The sequence below is a fragment of the Vespula vulgaris genome, chromosome 7 (assembly GCF_905475345.1).
Source record: "Vespula vulgaris chromosome 7, iyVesVulg1.1, whole genome shotgun sequence".
In the NCBI taxonomy this organism is placed as follows: domain Eukaryota; kingdom Metazoa; phylum Arthropoda; class Insecta; order Hymenoptera; family Vespidae; genus Vespula; species Vespula vulgaris.
Window position 1 is genome coordinate 6343862 of NC_066592.1, and position 19701 is coordinate 6363562.

At 39.2% G+C, this 19701-nt stretch overlaps 1 protein-coding gene and 1 long non-coding RNA gene across 7 annotated transcripts in view; both read left to right on the forward strand.

Annotated features, from left to right (window-relative positions):
• LOC127065223 (cell adhesion molecule Dscam2) overlaps nucleotides 1–19701 on the forward strand; it is a 79349-nt gene that overhangs the window by 36886 nt on the left and 22762 nt on the right. The window contains exons 2-3 of the mRNA XM_050997280.1: nucleotides 11182–11532; nucleotides 18021–18185. Of these exons, the coding sequence (XP_050853237.1) occupies nucleotides 11182–11532; nucleotides 18021–18185 (516 nt within the window). The remainder of the gene's footprint in view (nucleotides 1–11181; nucleotides 11533–18020; nucleotides 18186–19701) is intronic.
• LOC127065226 (uncharacterized) lies at nucleotides 13571–16160 on the forward strand. 6 transcript variants are annotated; one of them, XR_007781979.1, is made up of 4 exons: nucleotides 13571–13739; nucleotides 13868–14251; nucleotides 14764–15786; nucleotides 15915–16160. It is a non-coding gene; the product is annotated as an uncharacterized LOC127065226 (long non-coding RNA). The 6 variants fall into 6 exon arrangements; XR_007781977.1 differs by lacking the exon at nucleotides 13571–13739 and having other exon boundaries at nucleotides 13767–14251; nucleotides 14764–15402; nucleotides 15531–15786; XR_007781976.1 differs by lacking the exon at nucleotides 13571–13739 and having other exon boundaries at nucleotides 13767–14251.

Consider the following 19701-nt stretch of genomic DNA (forward strand, 5'->3'; position numbering starts at 1 on the left):
GCATTTATACACGCTCATACATCTTACGTCCCAACAGAAAGGCGTTGCCGATTTTCCATATCATGTCGCGATAAAAATCTTTCCCATTCCTTTTCGTTTATTGAACCATTCTAAAAACAAATGTCATCTTATTCGTTATTTATCCTAAATAGGATCTATAATAGCACGCATTCCAACATCGAATTGTCCTTTCTTAAGAATATCGAACAAGAGAAAAGTATATTAAATAAATTAACTAACGTCAGACGAAAGAGAAGTATACAATATATAATAATACCTCTATTCGAAAGTTAATTAAACTTGTAAAAAAATACAATCTTAAAATTTTATGACAGAGAGGAGCAATTACGACAATCGGCTTTCTCCTTGACGCGTTTCTCTACAGACCAATATCGCGTGTCCAATAACGTAGAGACGGGGGAGTGAGTCTGAGGTTCTCGAGTAACGCAGACGGCGCTCTATTCGTAACCGAGACGACGGCGCGCTTCGATAGCTCGCACCTGCGACCCATTACCCTATGAATTACATCGTACGAGGACGTAGTACGTGGTAGAGGGATAGAGAGGAATGGAGACAGGGACAGAGAGAAAGAGACAGAGAGAGAGAGAGAGAGAGGCACCTTGCAATTCGCCATAGCCCGAAGTAGTAACACGGGCGATTGGCTTGCGAATTCGCCATCCCTTCGAGGAGAAACCCGAGAAGGAGGGTGAGCGTCACGTTAGGTGTGCCTGGAGTCTCGAGATAAGCGACTATGCAGGTACTGGGTAATGTCGAGGAGTAAGAGCTAGTACATGTGTGTGTGTGTGTATGGGCGACCGTGTATGTGTGTAAGAAAGAGAAAGAGGAGTAGAGGTGGAAGAAGCTGACAGATTCGAAAGCTCTATGGTGTACGTTGCTTCCTGTGCTTCGAAGGTAGTGACCAACCCTCGAGTACATACTATCCAAGGGCTCGAAAAAAACTCCTTTCATAGTTGAATTCCAGACACGATTCTCCGCTTGGTTTACCAGCTTCGCTCACTCGGTGTCAGACAGTGTAGGTAAACAGTAATCGCTCGCACGATCTTTAGATTGAAAAAGGACGTTGAACCGAGAGTAGACCGGACACATAGAGAACATTTGTATTTGAATATATACGAAACGAAATCTGTAGACAATGTTGCTTTCTAGTATATAACGTGGAACTATTGTAAAATAATATATACGGTATATAATATATAGAAAAGAGATAGAGAGAGAGAGAGAGGGAGAGAGAGAGAGAGAATTGATAAAATTAAGATAGTGATATTATGTCCGTAGTTCAACAAAGGTGACCTATATTTTCATTATTCATACAAAAATACCTTTGTGAACTTATATGTATGGTCTAGATCCTTTGTGTCTTTACCGAGAAAAGAGAGAGAAAAACAGAGAGAATTAATACGCTTGAAATATTCTGTTAAATTGCAAGTCGTGTATGAAAATATTAGATACGTGTAAAAAAAAGGAAATAAAAAGAATTATAAATAAAAAAGTAAAAAAAAAAATGTTCTTTATAACGAGCCCGCTCTGGAAATATCGTATTTGCGAATTCGTTAATGTCCAGAATCAGTGAGATAAAAAATGCTACGAATTCCAATATCCGCGATAGACTTCAATTTGAAACTACGAAAAAATTAACGAAGAATTAACTCGTAAAATCGTTCGAACGTGATATTCGTTATTTAAAGCAAATGAAAATGAACTCGAAGCGTTCGATTGACCACGTTCGAGTTTGATCGCCACGTAAGAAATTGAATTTTCAAAGGCTTCGTGTTTGAATTTACCAAGAGAAATTTCACGTGAAAGTGTCCTCCGTAAAAGAGCCTCCATTGGTATACCTTACTATCTACGAGCGCAAAGCTGGCTGCGCCTGAAGCCGGAAGATAAGAACGAACGAGAGTAAAAGAATGATGGTGATACAGGAAGAATTTCAAACACGATATAAAACACTGGAATTACATTTTCCATTTGGAACACGTCACGACGAACCATATGTATTCTCTAGTTAGATACTCGAAGGAAACGCAAATTGCCTATATGAAAAGGGGACTCGTAACGATCGTAAACTTTTCACAAACGATCAAGATTCTCGTGATATCGACCAATATCGTTCGACTTGATTTACCTCGAAACGAACTTATAAACGTATGTATGTACATATGTACATACATATGTAGGTATGTAAGTTATAAGAACATTCGAGGAACTTTGGAGTTCGAAGGTGGGCCTTCTTTTTTTGAAATTTACCTACCCTCGAGGCAAAAGTAGATAGCTATAAGAACGAAAGAGGTAAAATAACGACAACGACGACGACGACGACGACGTTAGCCGAGAAGACGTAAGGCACGTCGGTGAAGTGGATGGAATAGAGAGAAGGTAAAGAGACGATGGTAAAGGAGGAAAAGGAAAAGGAGCAAGATGAGGAGGAGAAGAGGAGGAGAAGGCGGAGGAGAAGGAAGAAGCATCAGTAAAGAAGAGAAAGGTAGGATGAGAAACGGTAGACGAGATCCCCTGGGAAATCATCGGTGTCCTCTCTCGTCCTTTCTCCTTGGTCCACCTTTTCTCCTCGTCTCCTTCCTCTTCGAAAAGGATCCCTTCTATATAATATCTTACGACAAGCACCACCGAGCCCAAGCTTTCTTGGACCGTCGAACGCCATAAAGCGTAAACTCCAAGGTAATCCGTCCATCGTCAGCAAGTAGATAGAACCAGGAAAGAGAGTGTCTGACCTACGACGGAAAAGTGATCTACGTCTAGTTCGTTGATTATCGGATCGAAGCGAAACGAAAACCGGTTTTATTTCCTGCATCACGGATCTTGAACAAAAACTTTTTTTCTCTCTCTTTCTTCCTGGTGATGTTAAATAACGACGGAAGAGAAACTAAAGAGCGTTGTTCATTTTTAACTTGGATTACATCCAAACTACAGATCATTATAAATGATAACGAGGTATTATATATAAGTTAACGAGGTGCAAGATGATATTCGATGTGATAATATTGGACTTACCCGTAAATATCAAATACCAGATAAAAAACTTTGATATAATTGAGGCAAAATCATGTTAAACGAAAAAAAAAAGAAAGAAAGAAAAGAAAAAAGAGGGAAAAAATAAAATGAAATCCGAGAAAATTCTTCTCGATCGGTATAACGTGATTATTTAATTCTATCATTCATTCATTTAAATCGAAGAGGAATTCTAGATTCTCGCGAATGTGAGATGAGATGTAAAAAAGAAAAGACGTAGTTTCGTATGTATTAGTGTAAAGTGAAACAGAAAAAGAATGAAAGAAAACACAGTTCGAAGTATAATATAAAAGAAAGAAAGAGAAAGAAATAGAGGGACGACCTCTCGAAATTAGGTCGTGTGCCGGGTAACACGAGTGACGAGACGGAGAGTATTCGGCAGGAATTCAACCCCATTCGAGAGCTTGAGGGGTGGTAGATTTGGGATGCAACGTTTCTCTCTGTTCTATCAGATCTCTCTCTCTCTCTCTCTCTCTCTTTCACACACACATACACACATTCACGCAATTCGTGCATCCATTTTCTCTCTCTCTCTCTCTCTATTTATCCATCTATCTATCTATGTATCTATCTTTCTTTCCTTTTCTATCTATCGACTAATCCTCTCTCTATCTTTTTTCTCTCTCTTTCTATCTGTCCGTCTCGCTCTCTCATATTGTCCCCTCTTTATCCTCTCTTTCTGTTCCTCTTTGACGAGGGCGCGTAGCGGACACTGTACACGACGACAAAAGGCAATCGGGGCCAATGGGCTAGTGGCGCGTACGTCGAACATTTGATTGACGTTGAAGGTGTGCCGCGGCACATTGATTGCGCTCATTGTTCCACGCGTACAGATAGCCTTGCACCTGCAGACCGACCGATCCACCAACTTCAATTTTTTTTTCTCTCTCTCTTTCTCTCTCTCATTCTTTCGTTCCTACTCGGTACCATAAATCGTTAACATGCCCTGATGGTGATGACCTTTCGCAAACGATTTCGAATCTGCAGACAAAAGACTTGAAAATTGTTAGGTCGAGGACAAAAAGAGTAAAACAAAAAAAAGAAAGGAAAAGAAGAAGAAAAAAAATTGCCCAGCCGAACAATCCGCACCAAAAACTGCATTTCTAGTTTACATGTCTTTGTCCTTGTATACGTATACGTATATGTATACCTTTCTCTCTCTCTCTCTCTCTCTTTCTTTCTGTGAAAGAACGTAATAATAAAGCGAAATACACGAATATGCGTTATCGTTTAGTCGAACAGTATGCAACTCGAAAAAGAGGACAATGGGGCTAGATGCTACGCGAAGAAATGAAATGGCTTCCAACAAAAGCAATAGAAAAATGGTAGACAAAATGGGATACATAGAAGAAGTAGAAGAAAGGTAGGTTAGTACATAGGAAGGTAGCAAGGAAAAAATTTAAATTGGTTCTTAAAGAATATATTATTTTAAGGGAACACGAAATTGCAAGGGAATGTACGAAACATTCGTTCATTGACGAATAAAAACGTCGTTTTCATGGTACACTTTCCAATCTAAAGATACAATATCTTTCCTTCCATTTTATCGAATTCTTTATCGCGTTACGTGGAATAATATTGCCCAATGAAGGCTCGTTTTGTGGTATTCGCATCTTGGATTTATTAGATCCTAGATAACGGTTGGAACAACGGGAAAAGACACTTTAGCGAATCGATTCGGATTTGTTCGCACGTATCGTTCTAATAATTCGAACATTTTTCTTCAACCATTCCGAGAGCAACTCGCAACGTGTCCTTTTCTTTTTATTTTCCTTTTTTCTTTTTTTTCTTCCTTAACAACGACGATAAATCTAATCGCTAAAAATATTTCCCTCATTTTCTCGTACAAAGAATGAAACGACTTAACGTGCATCTCGAAACGTTTCACGGACGTTTCCATCGATAAGGACAGAGAAAACGGGGAAAAAAGAAAAAGTGAGGGAGAGAGAGAGAGAGAGAGAAAGAGGACGATCTTATGAGTTTCCACGAGAATGCACTTTCCCGGCGGATGGAAGATAAAACGTTTATTCTTGAAACAGTGGACACAGCTGGAGGCATCGCGCTAGAGATACGACTACCAGACTCCGAGAGTTTTAAGCCAGTAAAGGAACGTAAGAAACAATGAGAAAGAACGAAAAGAGAAAGACAGAAGAGAGAGAGAGAGAAGAGAGAGAGAAGAGAAAGAGAGAGAGAGAGAGAAGATGGGGAAAGTCTAACGCAGCCCGAAGAAAAGCGCCTTTTTGTCTCGAAAACTCGGCTCAGGCTTTCAGAGCGCTTTAAAATGGCACGGAGGTTATGCTACGAAGCACTCGCGATGCGTTGCGAAAACTGTATGAAGCTAGAAGATAGTAGAGGCAAGAGAAGAAAGAAGAGAAATGGTAAGAGAGAAAGAGAGAGAAAGAAAGACAGACAGACAGAGAGGAAGAGGACAAGGGATGGAACTGTAAGTTCGCCTTAACAGCGAGAAGGATGAAAATGGAGGAAGAGGTTGAAAGTTTCTCTCATATTTCCAACAATCACTCGTCCACCATCACCCTTCTTTTTCTCTTGCCATACTCGTCCCCTTTATCACCTCTCACTCCACCTGGTCCTACCCCCTCTCCCATCATCCGAACCACTCTTCCCTTCGTCGACTTTCTCCATTCGAGAAATTGAAATGACCAACGTCTCACCGAGATCGACACTTTCGTAGAAAGGATGTTCACGATTTTTATCAATGTCGGTGTATCAACTAAAATGGGACAACTGGAAATACATAGATAGTAGTTGTACTTGAAAAGCAGAACTAGAACGAAAAGACGAATCGGACTGCTCTCTGATCTCGATTAAATGGATAGTTTTTTACATCACATGTCATTGCTGGATAAAAATCAAGCGAGAAGAATATATCTCAAAGAAAATAGTCCATTTTGATTGCACGTTCCCTTCTATCTCGGGGAAAAAGATTTTTCGAAATAAATCGTAGAAAAATCATGAGAAAGTTCTTCCTATGAAATCGGGATCCGTAGTCTTTGTCAAGAAAAACTTGAATACTTCTCCGCGAGCACGACTGACTTTCCGAAGGTTCTTCGAAACTTTCACATGGCACTCGTATAACCGTAAGATTATTCGTTCGACAGTTTCGGAAACGTCCTTCGAGGGAGTTCCGAAGCGCTATAACAGGATGGCCATAACGAAACTTTTCCCCCAACTTGTTGCCCGTCGCGTTGAAACTTTCGGAGGACGAAGGTGCACCCTGTAAAATTGGTCGTGTTCCTACACGAGTAGTTTTTAAGAAGCAGCTTTCGCTCCCTCTTAGTAGACGGCTAAACAACTTTCTCAACTTGTTGCCCGCAGCTACGTCATGCGTCATCAATGCGAAAAGAGTATCCTACGAGGACTCGTAAAATCGTTTTTCTTTTTCAACGGGACTTTTCTCCCGCCCCCTATTCGTTCGCAATTTCTCTCAACGAACTTCCTGCTACGTCTTTATTCGTTACGGATTCTGAAACCTGTAATGTCGGCTAGATCGGTTTTCTCGTTTGATAAAAATTCAACTTAATTTCAACGTCGATGAGAGAAGAGAAAATAACGTTTTGGGTTAATAGACGAGTGACCCTGAAATAGCGATACCGATAATTCGATTAAGTATGCCCATCAAGCGCCATTACGCCGAACGAGATTTAATAAACCTCGAATGTTCCGAAGGCGACGAGATCTGCATAACGAAAGTTTCTAAAAGCTTTAGCAACGCAAATGCTTCGAGAGCCGTGAATGTTTTACTCTCAGCGAGGAATGTTGTCGTTCGATTCATACGAGCATGGAAGTCAAATTCCTTTACCAAGTCGAATTCGATCGAAGGGGATGAGTACATACATAACACATACCTACACACATGTCCATAATGGTTAGTTATTGAAATATAAGACTACCAAGTTATATTGAAACGATAGAACTTTTCTCTATTCCTATGTACCTTCCTCTCCCTCTCCCTCTCTCTCTCTCTCTCTCTCTCTCACTCTTTCTCTTTCCATTTTCATATATCTTCCTTTATCTTCGTCGTAAGAGGACAACGAGGCTATACGCCAAGCGACAAGCTGATCTCCTTAAACTTTAAACTCGCAGCCCTCCGGAGAGATCTCTCGACTCGAGACCATCCACGGAGATGAGGTGAATATTTTAGGTGACTCGAGTGTCCTCTGAAACACGCCGACGAAACTATTCGCCGCTGCGCCCGACATGACATCCCAAATTTATGTTTAACCGATCCGAATAAATTACAATTTTTCGAAGCAGAAAATATAAGCTAAGAGAAGTTCCATCTCCGTATCGCTCCATCTCGAATCGATGATCGCTACAGAATACGAAAACATACACGAAGAAAAAAAAATTAAAAAATTAAAGAAGACTAAAAAAAAGAAAAGTATTATCCTGATAAAATATTAAATATTGAATAATTCGAACTAAGTAAGTATCCGAGTAGAACATGATTGGTTATAATATTTCACGAACAATTCCTCGAAGAAAGGAATTTTGATGATATTGAAAAAATCCCTCAGTGAAAATTCCTTTCACGGTAAGTAAGGCAATAGTATTAAAGAGATGAAAAGGAAAACTGCGAGGGAGAGACGAGTAAGATACGTTCCGTCGCTTGAATCAAATAATTGCCATTTTGATCGAGAAAGCAAACAGAAGTAACTCACTTCGAATCTAAGAAAGACGCAGGAACGATCCGGGAAGAGTCCACCAAGCATAGTTGTGAAAGTGTAAGAGGCTTTTATTCGGTCAGATTTACTCTGCTCCACCCTTTTCCTTTCCCCCTTTGGAATATGCCCTTCCTCATCCGTTCTTTTACTCCCTCTCTTTACTCCGGACTCTGCAAATTCAATCTTACCAGCGACCTCTAGCCGCCTACACAGTTTGTTCCGCCTATTGATTCCGGCTTCGCATGCGGAGGGGCTAACCTACGCTGGACCCTTTCTCTCTCTCTCTCTCACTCTCTCTCTCTCTCTCTCTCTCTCTCTCTTTACCTATCTACTATCTTTACCTTCTACAACGAATTTCCTTGATGATAGTAAACCCACGTAAAGTATACATTTTAATGGAAATTCGATTGCTTTCGACAGCCAAAAAAAAAAGAAAAAAAAAAAGGTAAAGAAAACTTCGTAATACAAACCCAATTACAAACACAATATCATTTTCCGAATCGATGCGAAGTGACGTTTGTAAAGTAGAAAGATCAACGTTGGTCGACGTTATCTTCTTCCATTATGATAGCTCGACATCCGAATATCGTCGATTCAAAGTTCCTGTTCCACTAGAGACGCAAAAGGATATTCTACGGGGGGACATATTTTACCAGGAATTGTAGATAGCTCTCGAGAAGGACTCACCATTCGAGAAATTGCACGAATATAAATCACATGCTAGAAAGGTAGTTGCGAATGTCTGGATGTAGCTGCACGTAAACGATAATCCATGCGCAATGTGATTAATAATAATTTGCTGGTCGGCATAAGCGGAACCGATTAGTCGGCTTAGCCGAGCGTTATGGTAATTGGAAGCCATTACCCGTAGAGCGTTCTCTCTCTCTCTCTCTCTCTCTCTCTCTCTCCCTTTCTCTCTCTCTCTCTCTGTCTCTTTCTCTCTCTCTCTCTCTCTCTCTCTCTCTCTCTGTCTTTCTCTTGCTACTCTCTCTTCCTTTTATATCGAAGAGAGCCTTGGAATTTCTATACCCTTCCTATATCCTATAATCTCTATCTTTTTCTCTATAAGATTTTATCCATTCATCTACGTCTGTTATCAGTTCCCACTATTGTTGGTCACTTGGAACGTCTAGAAACGATTGGCAACGATCGTCCATTCGGGATTCACTATCGACCTCCGAAAGTCTTCGATTTTCTAGATCGATAAGTAAATACTCTCGGGAAGGATTCATGAAGACGGATTGACTCGAATCCAAGTTGGATAAGAGTGAGAGTAACAGAGAGAGTAAGAGTGGGGGAAAGAAAGAGAGAGAGAGAGAGAATGAGCGGCGAGAGGAGAAAGGGGATTTGTAGATTTCCAGGAAGAGCACGATCACGTATGGAAAGCAATGTGCTCCAAAGAAGGAAAGAACGAGACGTAGAAGGTGATTGAAAAAAATGGAGAAAGAGAGAGAGAGAGAGAGAGAGAGAGAGAATAAGAGCTAGGAAACCTGAAAAATCGTCGACGTGAGTCTCTAACGCGTATGTATGTATGAATGCATGAATGTATGTATGTGTGTACGTACGTATGTATATATGTATGTATATATATATATCGGAGTTCCTCTCAATCCTAGTTTCTCGAGAGATCTACCGTGAGATTCGAGCCAAAGATCGCTGTAGTGGGAGACGAGGAAGGAAAAGCAGACAAGCAGGAAGAAATGCAGGAAGCGGGTAATCCTCTGATCTGCATTGCCAACGTATCTCGAGTCAAGGGTGCTTCGCATCGTTGACCGCGTTACAAATCATTCGCATGAATGCCGATCTCGCACAAGTTCGTCACTAGTTCTGTCTCTCTCTTTCTCTTATTCTTTTTCACTCATTCAATCGTACAAAAAGATAAAGAAATACTTGCGAAGGAATTTGTTTCGTCTCCACAAAAGATTTCCTTCTGGATTCCTCTAAGGACTCTTTGAAAATACGTACTTTTGAAAGACTCGGTTTCGCATATCTATTTAAACCCGGTAGAAATCTCTCGCTAAATTTCTTTGACGTGCCTTCTCGCATGACGTACGTTATATATCAAGGGAACGAGTAATTAGCATATTTTATTACGTTCGAGGTGCGAAGGGGTGGCTCCATTACCGCCTTAGCCTTTCAACGAAATGCGCGTGCGCCTGTAACCCTTTCCGGTGCGTTAAGTTACCAGAAACGGCCGTGCTCTTAAATTTTAATTAATTGCACTCTCTAATTAGACTCAGGTTCTTGGCCCGGTAAAGTGCATTGCGTTAAATTCAACGAAGAGCTAGCACCAAACACTTGCACGGAATTAGTAATTAAGTACTCGAGACAATTCCGGAAGCGAGCCAGCGTGACGGCCCTGTAATTGCTGGACACTATGGGGATTTCAATTCTCCCGCGTCGAGGATTTGCATACTTTGTGTTTTGTATGCGGCGTGCATACAATCCGTAGGTATTACGAAATTCGGCCACGACTCGAATTTCTCCCTCGAACGTCGTTATAAACGAGTTACGTCACTCCCTCGAATGTCGTTACGCGTACCACGTTTTACCAGGCCCGTCCCTTTTTTTCCACACAAAAACCTCTACCACGCGAAATCACCGATGTTTTTCATAGGATAAATTCACCATGGTAAGCGGACGAATGTACTAGGTCGTCTCTCTGTAGAGAAAAAAAATTGAACAATGGATTGTCGTCGAATTAAAAAATCTTTGACAGAATCTTTGATAAAGTCAATTAAATTTTGAACGATTTATGTATAACGCAAATATCGATTTTTTGTTCGTGTCGTTAGCAACAGAACAAAGGGTCGACCTAACTATAAATTTCTATATTACATCGTGGAACGTAACTTTAATCGAAACATCGTCATCGCAAAGGTGCAATAACCTAAGTAATTAGGCTAAAGTGTCTTCGCACGATGCGAGTCCCTAACGTAGTAGGATGGTGCTGACTCGCGCCTTCGCACTTTCGATCAAACCATTACAGCGAAGTAGCTGCCTGATACACTCGACCGAGTATAACTTGTCCAACGTATTACCTAGCACGGTGATTGTATAACGTAACACATCGATCCGTGTCTTCTATAACTACGCGTAGCATGCTCCATTAATCGAGCCTGAAATCTAGCAAAGTCATGTCAGAATATATTGTTTGAAATTATGACTTTCCGTCGATTGCAAAAGTTTTCCGAGATTTCTAATTATAAAAGCGTACTTCCCAACAAAATAATTAAAATGACATTATTATAGAACCAATCACGTATTTCGAAAATACGATTATCATCAATCGATAATATTTTAGGAAAACGTTCGAAAAAAATAAAGAGAAAGGGGAAAAAAATAGAAACTAAATTCACTTTAATTAAAATCGTCGATAAAATGTCAAACGTTAAAAATATTTTACCACGAGTGTAACCACAATGTAACGATATTTTCTCTTCGTTCGCAGGTGCAGCTGCTGTTGTGACATCCGCCGGTGGGCATGGTTTCGATGCACATCTACGTGGTCCGAGTTTCCTCATAGAACCACCATCGAGGGTGGAATTTTCGAATTCGAGCGGTGCCTGGCTGGATTGCACGGCATCCGGAAGTCCCCCGCCTAATATCGACTGGTCCACTGCAGATGGACATCCGGTAAATGACGTACCAACCGTGCGAAGGGTACTCAGGAATGGTACACTCGTCCTCTTACCCTTTCCGGCAGCAGCTTATCGTCAAGACGTGCACAGTGCAGCTTACAGATGCGTCGCAAGTAACTCCGTTGGAAGGGTACTTAGTCGTGACGTCCAAGTTAGAGCAGGTGAGTGCATAGAAAAAAAATTAAAAGGAAAAGAGAGAGTGAGAGTGAGTAAAAGAGAGAGAGAGAGAGAGAGAGAGAGAGGATAGGGGAAATAAATAAACCGATAACGTGTGTAGCTGCAATTAATGAAAGAGAACATCTTTCTTTAAATGAAGCTCAATATCACCAAATTATCGATTCATATTTAATTAATTAAATATTTGATTCCATTGAAATACATATTTCATCAATAGATCCAACATTTTAGAGAAAGTGTATTCGTCATCTATAACGCGAGAAAAAGAGATAGAGAGATGAATTTAACTTTTATATTCTTTTTTAATGAACGAAAACCCCTTTACCGCTCGTACCCTTTGTGCATGCACCTACGGTATTATCGATTCCCGGAAAAGAGAGCACCGGCACTGGAGCTCTTTTATATAAAGCAGATATTAACTTAGGATAGTCGAGAGAGAAAGAGAGAGAGAAAAAGGATCACTCTAAAAAAGAGCAATCCACGCGATCGATGTTCTCACAGCGAATTTTTCTCTTCGTCTCGCAGTCAGAGTTAAAAAAAAAAAAAGAAACATAAAAAAAGAAAATAAAAAAATTCGATTATAATTCGATCTTCAGGGCCAAAAGCTTAATCAGATTCCGCACGTACCTACTATGGACGACACAAAGAGAGAATTCGGAATGAACGAAATCTGCTAGAAGGAAGGATGCGGTCAACCTACAGCAGCATCGTTGAATTTCCACCATTTTGTGAGGCGTACAGAGAGCTCGGTGTAATTACCTCTTCAAAAAAAAAAAGAAAAAAGAAAGGAAGAAAGAAAGAGAGAAAGAAAGAAAAAAGAAAAAAGAAAAGGAGAAAGAAAGAAAAAAAAACACACAATCCGAATGCAAATCCATGGCGGCAGTAGTGCGAAGCCAACTCGACGTTCCCTGTGCTGCCAACTACCAGCTTTTCTTCGTGGCTATAAAGTTCTGGTCCAGATGTGTGCCCGTTAATTAAAACTTTACTTCCCGGGTTTCGGCTTAACGAAAGAAATTTCTATCGCGAGGCCGACCGGTCGAAAACTATCCAGGAGTTCAAAGTTCTTGAACAGACGGTGCGAAGAGACGAAAGTCTGCCAATGCAATGGGGTTAAAGAAGAAGAAGCAGAGGAAGAGAAAGAGGAAGAAGAAGAAGAGAAGAATGAAGAGAACAAGAAGAAATAAAGGACGTTACCAAATGGAATATAGTATTTTTTAAAAATGCGCATACTTAACTACGACCTCGCGTACAACTTTCATCTCTTTTGCTGAAAAAGAGAATAAGACAGTGAAAAGTGACAAATTTCCCTCGAGAAGATATCAGACAGTAATTAGAAAGAGTATATGTAAATATAGATATATACAGGGTATCCTGTTTATATCGAAAAATTGAAATATCTCGTGAGAGATTGAGTCTATCAAAAACATTCGTTTACAAAATTTTATGCGATAAAAAAACACATCACATCAACTCCCAATTATCATATGTATACATACATACATACATACATACACACACACACACACACACACACACACAAAACATATTCCTCTCTCCATCATCATCTATTATTATAAAATGTTACAGATTTGCGAATTATTAAAGAATATAATAATACAGCTGATTGCATGATATTAGGCTATACATTGTGACCAAAGACCGAACTTCAAGAGAAATAAACTTCCTTTAATTAAACCGGTAATTTGAGAATCATGAAAGGATACAAGAAGTTCGCCCTTTGCATACAGAACTATTATATTGTATTACATTTTATTATATTGTATCATAAAGCGTTATACCGTATTATACTACATTATATCATAGTGCAAATTATAAAATAAAATAAGAATTTTTGTAATGATTAAATACAATGTATCTACTATGTATAAATAACATGAAAATAAAAATATCTGATTTAAAAATATATTTAATGTCCTCTACATTCAATAACACCAACATCATACCTCATCCAAAAAATTCGTACATATAATTCGAATACTAGACAAGGTAAAAATTCTTCCAATAAATCAGGATTTCTAACAGAATAACATGATGTACAAAGAGGTAGCACGCTCAATCGCATCCACCAATTAAAATAGTCACGCCCATATTAGTAAATACAAACTATTGGTTCCTCGGAAATTCTTCCGCAAATCAGGATTTCTAACAGGATCACATGACGTACGAGGAGGTAGCACGCTCAATCGTCTCGACCAATTGAAATATTCACGCCCATTTTAGTAAATACAAACTATTGGTTCTTCGGAAATACTTCCCGCAAATCAGGATTTCTAACAGGATCACATGACGTACGAGGAGGTAGCACGCTCAATCGTATCGACCAATTGAAATAGTCACGCCCATGTTAGTAAATACAAACTATTGGTTCCTCGGAAATACTTCCCGCAAATCAGGATTTCTAACAGGATCACATGACGTACGAGGAGGTAGCACGCTCAATCGTATCGACCAATTGAAATAGTCACGCCCATGTTAGTAAATACAAACTATTGGTTCCTCGGAAATACTTCCCGCAAATCAGGATTTCTAACAGGATCACATGACGTACGAGGAGGTAGCACGCTCAATCGTATCGACCAATTGAAATAGTCACGCCCATGTTAGTAAATACAAACTATTGGTTCCTCGGAAATACTTCCCGCAAATCAGGATTTCTAACAGGATCACATGACGTACGAGGAGGTAGCACGCTCAATCGTATCGACCAATTGAAATAGTCACGCCCATGTTAGTAAATACAAACTATTGGTTCCTCGGAAATACTTCCCGCAAATCAGGATTTCTAACAGGATCACATGACGTACGAGGAGGTAGCACGCTCAATCGTCTCGACCAATTGAAATATTCACGCCCATGTTAGTAAATACAAACTATTGGTTCCTCGGAAATACTTCCCGCAAATCAGGATTTCTAACAGGATCACATGACGTACGAGGAGGTAGCACGCTCAATCGTCTCGACCAATTGAAATATTCACGCCCATGTTAGTAAATACAAACTATTGGTTCCTCGGAAATACTTCCCGCAAATCAGGATTTCTAACAGGATCACATGACGTACGAGGAGGTAGCACGCTCAATCGTCTCGACCAATTGAAATATTCACGCCCATGTTAGTAAATACAAACTATTGGTTTTGCGGAAATACTTCCCGCAAATCAGGATTTCTAACAGGATCACATGACCTACGAGGAGGTAGCACGTTCAATCGTATCGACCAATTGAAATATTCACGCCCATGTTAGTAAATACAAACTATTGGTTCCTCGGAAATACTTCCCGCAAATCAGGATTTCTAACAGGATCACATGATGTACAAAGAGGTAGCACGCTCAATCGCATCCACCAATTAAAATAGTCACGCCCATATTAGTAAATATATACTATTGGTTCCTCGGAAATTCTTCCGCAAATCAGGATTTCTAACAGGATCACATGACGTACGAGGAGGTAGCACGCTCAATCTTATCGACCAATTGAAATAGTCACGCCCATGTTAGTAAATACAAACTATTGGTTCCTCGGAAATTCTTCCCGCAAATCAGGATTTCGAACAGGATCACATGATGTACGAGGTGGTAGCACGCTCAATCGTATCGACCAATTGAAATATTCACGCCCATGTTAGTAAATACAAACTATTGGTTTTGCGGAAATACTTCCCGCAAATCAGGATTTCTAACAGGATCACATGACCTACGAGGAGGTAGCACGTTCAATCGTATCGACCAATTGAAATATTCACGCCCATGTTAGTAAATACAAACTATTGGTTCCTCGGAAATACTTCCCGCAAATCAGGATTTCTAACAGGATCACATGACGTACGAGGAGGTAGCACGCTCAATCGTATCGACCAATTGAAATATTCACGCCCATGTTAGTAAATACAAACTATTGGTTTTGCGGAAATACTTCCCGCAAATCAGGATTTCTAACAGGATCACATGACCTACGAGGAGGTAGCACGTTCAATCGTATCGACCAATTGAAATATTCACGCCCATGTTAGTAAATACAAACTATTGGTTCCTCGGAAATACTTCCCGCAAATCAGGATTTCTAACAGGATCACATGACGTACGAGGAGGTAGCACGCTCAATCGTCTCGACCAATTGAAATATTCACGCCCATGTTAGTAAATACAAACTATTGGTTCCTCGGAAATACTTCCCGCAAATCAGGATTTCTAACAGGATCACATGACGTACGAGGAGGTAGCACGCTCAATCGTCTCGACCAATTGAAATATTCACGCCCATGTTAGTAAATACAAACTATTGGTTTTGCGGAAATACTTCCCGCAAATCAGGATTTCTAACAGGATCACATGACCTACGAGGAGGTAGCACGTTCAATCGTATCGACCAATTGAAATATTCACGCCCATGTTAGTAAATACAAACTATTGGTTCCTCGGAAATACTTCCCGCAAATCAGGATTTCTAACAGGATCACATGATGTACAAAGAGGTAGCACGCTCAATCGCATCCACCAATTAAAATAGTCACGCCCATATTAGTAAATATATACTATTGGTTCCTCGGAAATTCTTCCGCAAATCAGGATTTCTAACAGGATCACATGACGTACGAGGAGGTAGCACACTCAATCTTATCGACCAATTGAAATAGTCACGCCCATGTTAGTAAATACAAACTATTGGTTCCTCGGAAATTCTTCCCGCAAATCAGGATTTCGAACAGGATCACATGATGTACGAGGTGGTAGCACGCTCAATCGTATCGACCAATTGAAATATTCACGCCCATGTTAGTAAATACAAACTATTGGTTCCTCGGAAATTCTTTCCGCAAATGAGGATTTTGACAGGGTCATATGATGTACAAAGAAGTATAATGCGAAATTTGTGGATGAGGAAAGTAGTTATGGGTTTCAATAAAAAACACATAAGATTTCTTTTCATTTTATAAATTTTTATTTTCAAAATTTATTGTAATACAGTATAATACATTATAATTCTATGTTTATAATATAATGATATAATAATATAATATAATACAATAGTATAATATAATATAATACAATATTATTGTAATCGGCGAGGATTTTTTCTTCTTTTATGTTTTTCAAATTTCTTCCTTTGTCAGCATAATTTGTTTTGGATGAAGTTAAATCTTCGTTAACAGCATGTAGCCTGGCAATTAGGAAACAGCTTTTAACTGGATTAATCCTGGAGTAATAAAAAAATTGATTAGTTATTTTGTAATATTATACAGTAATATATTATATTATTACTCTTTGTGTCATGTATGTTTGGACAAGTGCCTTCTATTTATGAAACTACTAATATATAATTCTATTTAAGTAAATGAATTTAATTTTGTAATTTCTCTTATCCTGCGGAAAAAATAATCGTATAGTATATTCCTTGGTACCGAATAAATTTATAAAAAGGATTATTTGAGTAGCTTCAATCCTTCACGAGTTATTTTAATTTTTCAAGATAAACGAAACATCCTGTATATCTCTTGTAGGTATTCCCAAGTATTGCCCTATAGGCATTATTTGTTCCTGAAAAATACTATCTCTCGTAGTACGATCATTCTCGGTAGGACGAGTCGAGGTAAAAACGTTGAAGCGAGAACGAAGCTCGGATGGGGAGTTATATACAGAGTAAAAAGGAGCAAGAAAATAGGAGGCAAACTTCCGGTTGACGGCTCCCTCTCCTAGCGAATCTTGCGAAGGAAAGAAAAGAGAAAGACCAACGACGAGTTTCTATTCGAGAAAAAGAGATGAGGAGAGAATAAAGAAAAGAGAGAGAGAGAGAGATAAAGAAGAGGTGGAGCCTTCTTGGCGTCGCGACGTCGTGTCAGGCTACACCGTCGGTGGCAGCTGGCCGTCGCCCTTGGAATTTCCACGTAAATAAAATCTCCGGAAGAGTATAGTGCCTCTTGAGCGAGAGGACGACGGGAGAAACAAAAAAGGAGAGAAAGAGAGAGAGAGAGAGAGAGAGAGAGAGAGAGTAAGAGAACGGGTATGAGAAAGAGAAAAGGAAAAAAAGGAGAAAAGCAGACGTTGAGGACGAGGCGTTCGTTACAGCCACGTCACCTCACGCCTCGCCGCTTCCTCAACGTTGACGCCAATGTAGAGATTCACCGAAAGTCTACGAGTAACGACTTGACGCTCTATATACGTAGGATATCTCGATTTTGTGTGTGTGTGTATATATATATATTTATATATATTTATGTACCTACAAATAACGTATATACTATGTACATAGATAATCTTTCTCTCGTACTGGTAGATGCTTTATAAATAACGAAAGCACTATTTCTCTGTTTTAAAATTCTTAAAAAAAAAAAAGAAAAGAAAATTGCAATGTTTGATGTTACATTTAAAACACATTTATATAGTAATAAATTCGATACTCGTCTGAATAAAAAATATGATTAAAAAAATTTTTTTGGCGTTTCCTGTTTACAGTTGTCGCTCAGGCCTACAAAGTGGACGTGGAGGTAATCGGAGGTGCATCGAGAGGATGCACGGCGATACTAAGATGCGTCGTTCCTAGTTTCGTCAAAGATTTGGTGCGTGTTGTGTCCTGGTTACAGGAGCCATCTTTCTACATTTATCCTTCGTTACAAGGAGGTAATTTGATTCATTCTTCTTTTTCTCTTTCTCTTTCTTTTCCTTTTTTTATTTTCTTTTCTTTTTGTAGCAACACAACGAAAGTTATTTGGAGCTTTATTTTCTCCCATTTTTCTTTTCTTCTCTACCAATTTCTCTAACTTTACAAGCAACACGAATTCTGTTAACATTAATATGCGTACAACGTGCTAGCCATTATAAGGTAATGAATGACTGTAATCTAAAATATTCGCTAGCGGAAAGTCTGCAAGGAGACGATAAAAATCCAGTAGTCTCTAGAAGAGAGACGCGATATCTCTTTGCCAGCATAGTGTAACGCGCAAAGAATTATAGTAGTCGGCGTCAGGATGATTTTCACGTATGTAGGTAAGAGCTACGAAGTATGATGTCGGTTGGGTCATTGCTTACCGAGACTAAAATTTAATATCCGGCACGAGGGCTGTTTCTCCAGACCGAAATTTAATATCCACAATAATCTTGCAACACCTCCCTATCTCCAGCAACGTATCATAGGTACGAAGATGGTTGAGGACATTGACCCTGCAACACGAAGACTCATTAGCAGTCACAGAAATTAATCCAATTTAAAGCTAACGAAGACTCCTTCGCAAGAGACCGACTGAATAATAAAAAAGAATAAAAAAAGAGAAAAAAATTTTTAAATGATAAAAAAAGAAATAAAAAATATTTAAGGGAACATATCTTCTTTCTCTGAATGGCTATAATTATGACTTAGCGCGTGTAATTAAAACTAGTGCGATTTAAATATACTTTGCTTCTAATTAAATCCGTCTCATATTGTTTTCCAAGAATTCATTAATAAACGCTGCACATATGAATAATATGTCGTCGTAGTTGTCGTTGTCGTCGTCGCCGTCGCCGTTGTCGTCACCGTCATTCTTTCGATTCATAGTTCCAAAACTCGCAAAGAATTCTGCAAAATTTAAGCGATCCGACAATATGCGTTCACTATAGGACATACTATAGAAAGGGAACGCAGGACAACGCAGTTGGATGCTTTCCAAGCGACTATTGTCACAAGCTATTCGAATAACGACCGGTCCGCCTAGTATAACTTTTATTTGACAGCGACAAAAAAAATGAAGAAAAACAAAAAAAAGAAAAAACATCATAAAATTCATGCTTCCTACGAAACGAAAAGAAAAAATAGAAATAAACGGAAAAGCGTGTTTGGCTATTAACTACATACGTCAGAAATGTCCTCGTTCGAACGTTTCAAAGTAAACATGACGTATTTTATTATCGATTATATCTCTTACTTTTATTTTATCATTGCATAGAGAGAAAGATTCTCTACGAGCGTGTTAAATGAAAAATAGTAATCAAACGCGATTTTCTCTTCGTGTTCCCACGGGAGTGTAATGAAAACAGCAAGCAAGTAAAACTCGCTCGTCCGATAATATTTTCTGCATTTTCCGAAATACCACGATAGAGCGGCAGAATTTTCCATATAACGCACCAAACCAATTTACATATATCGACGTTATATTTTTGT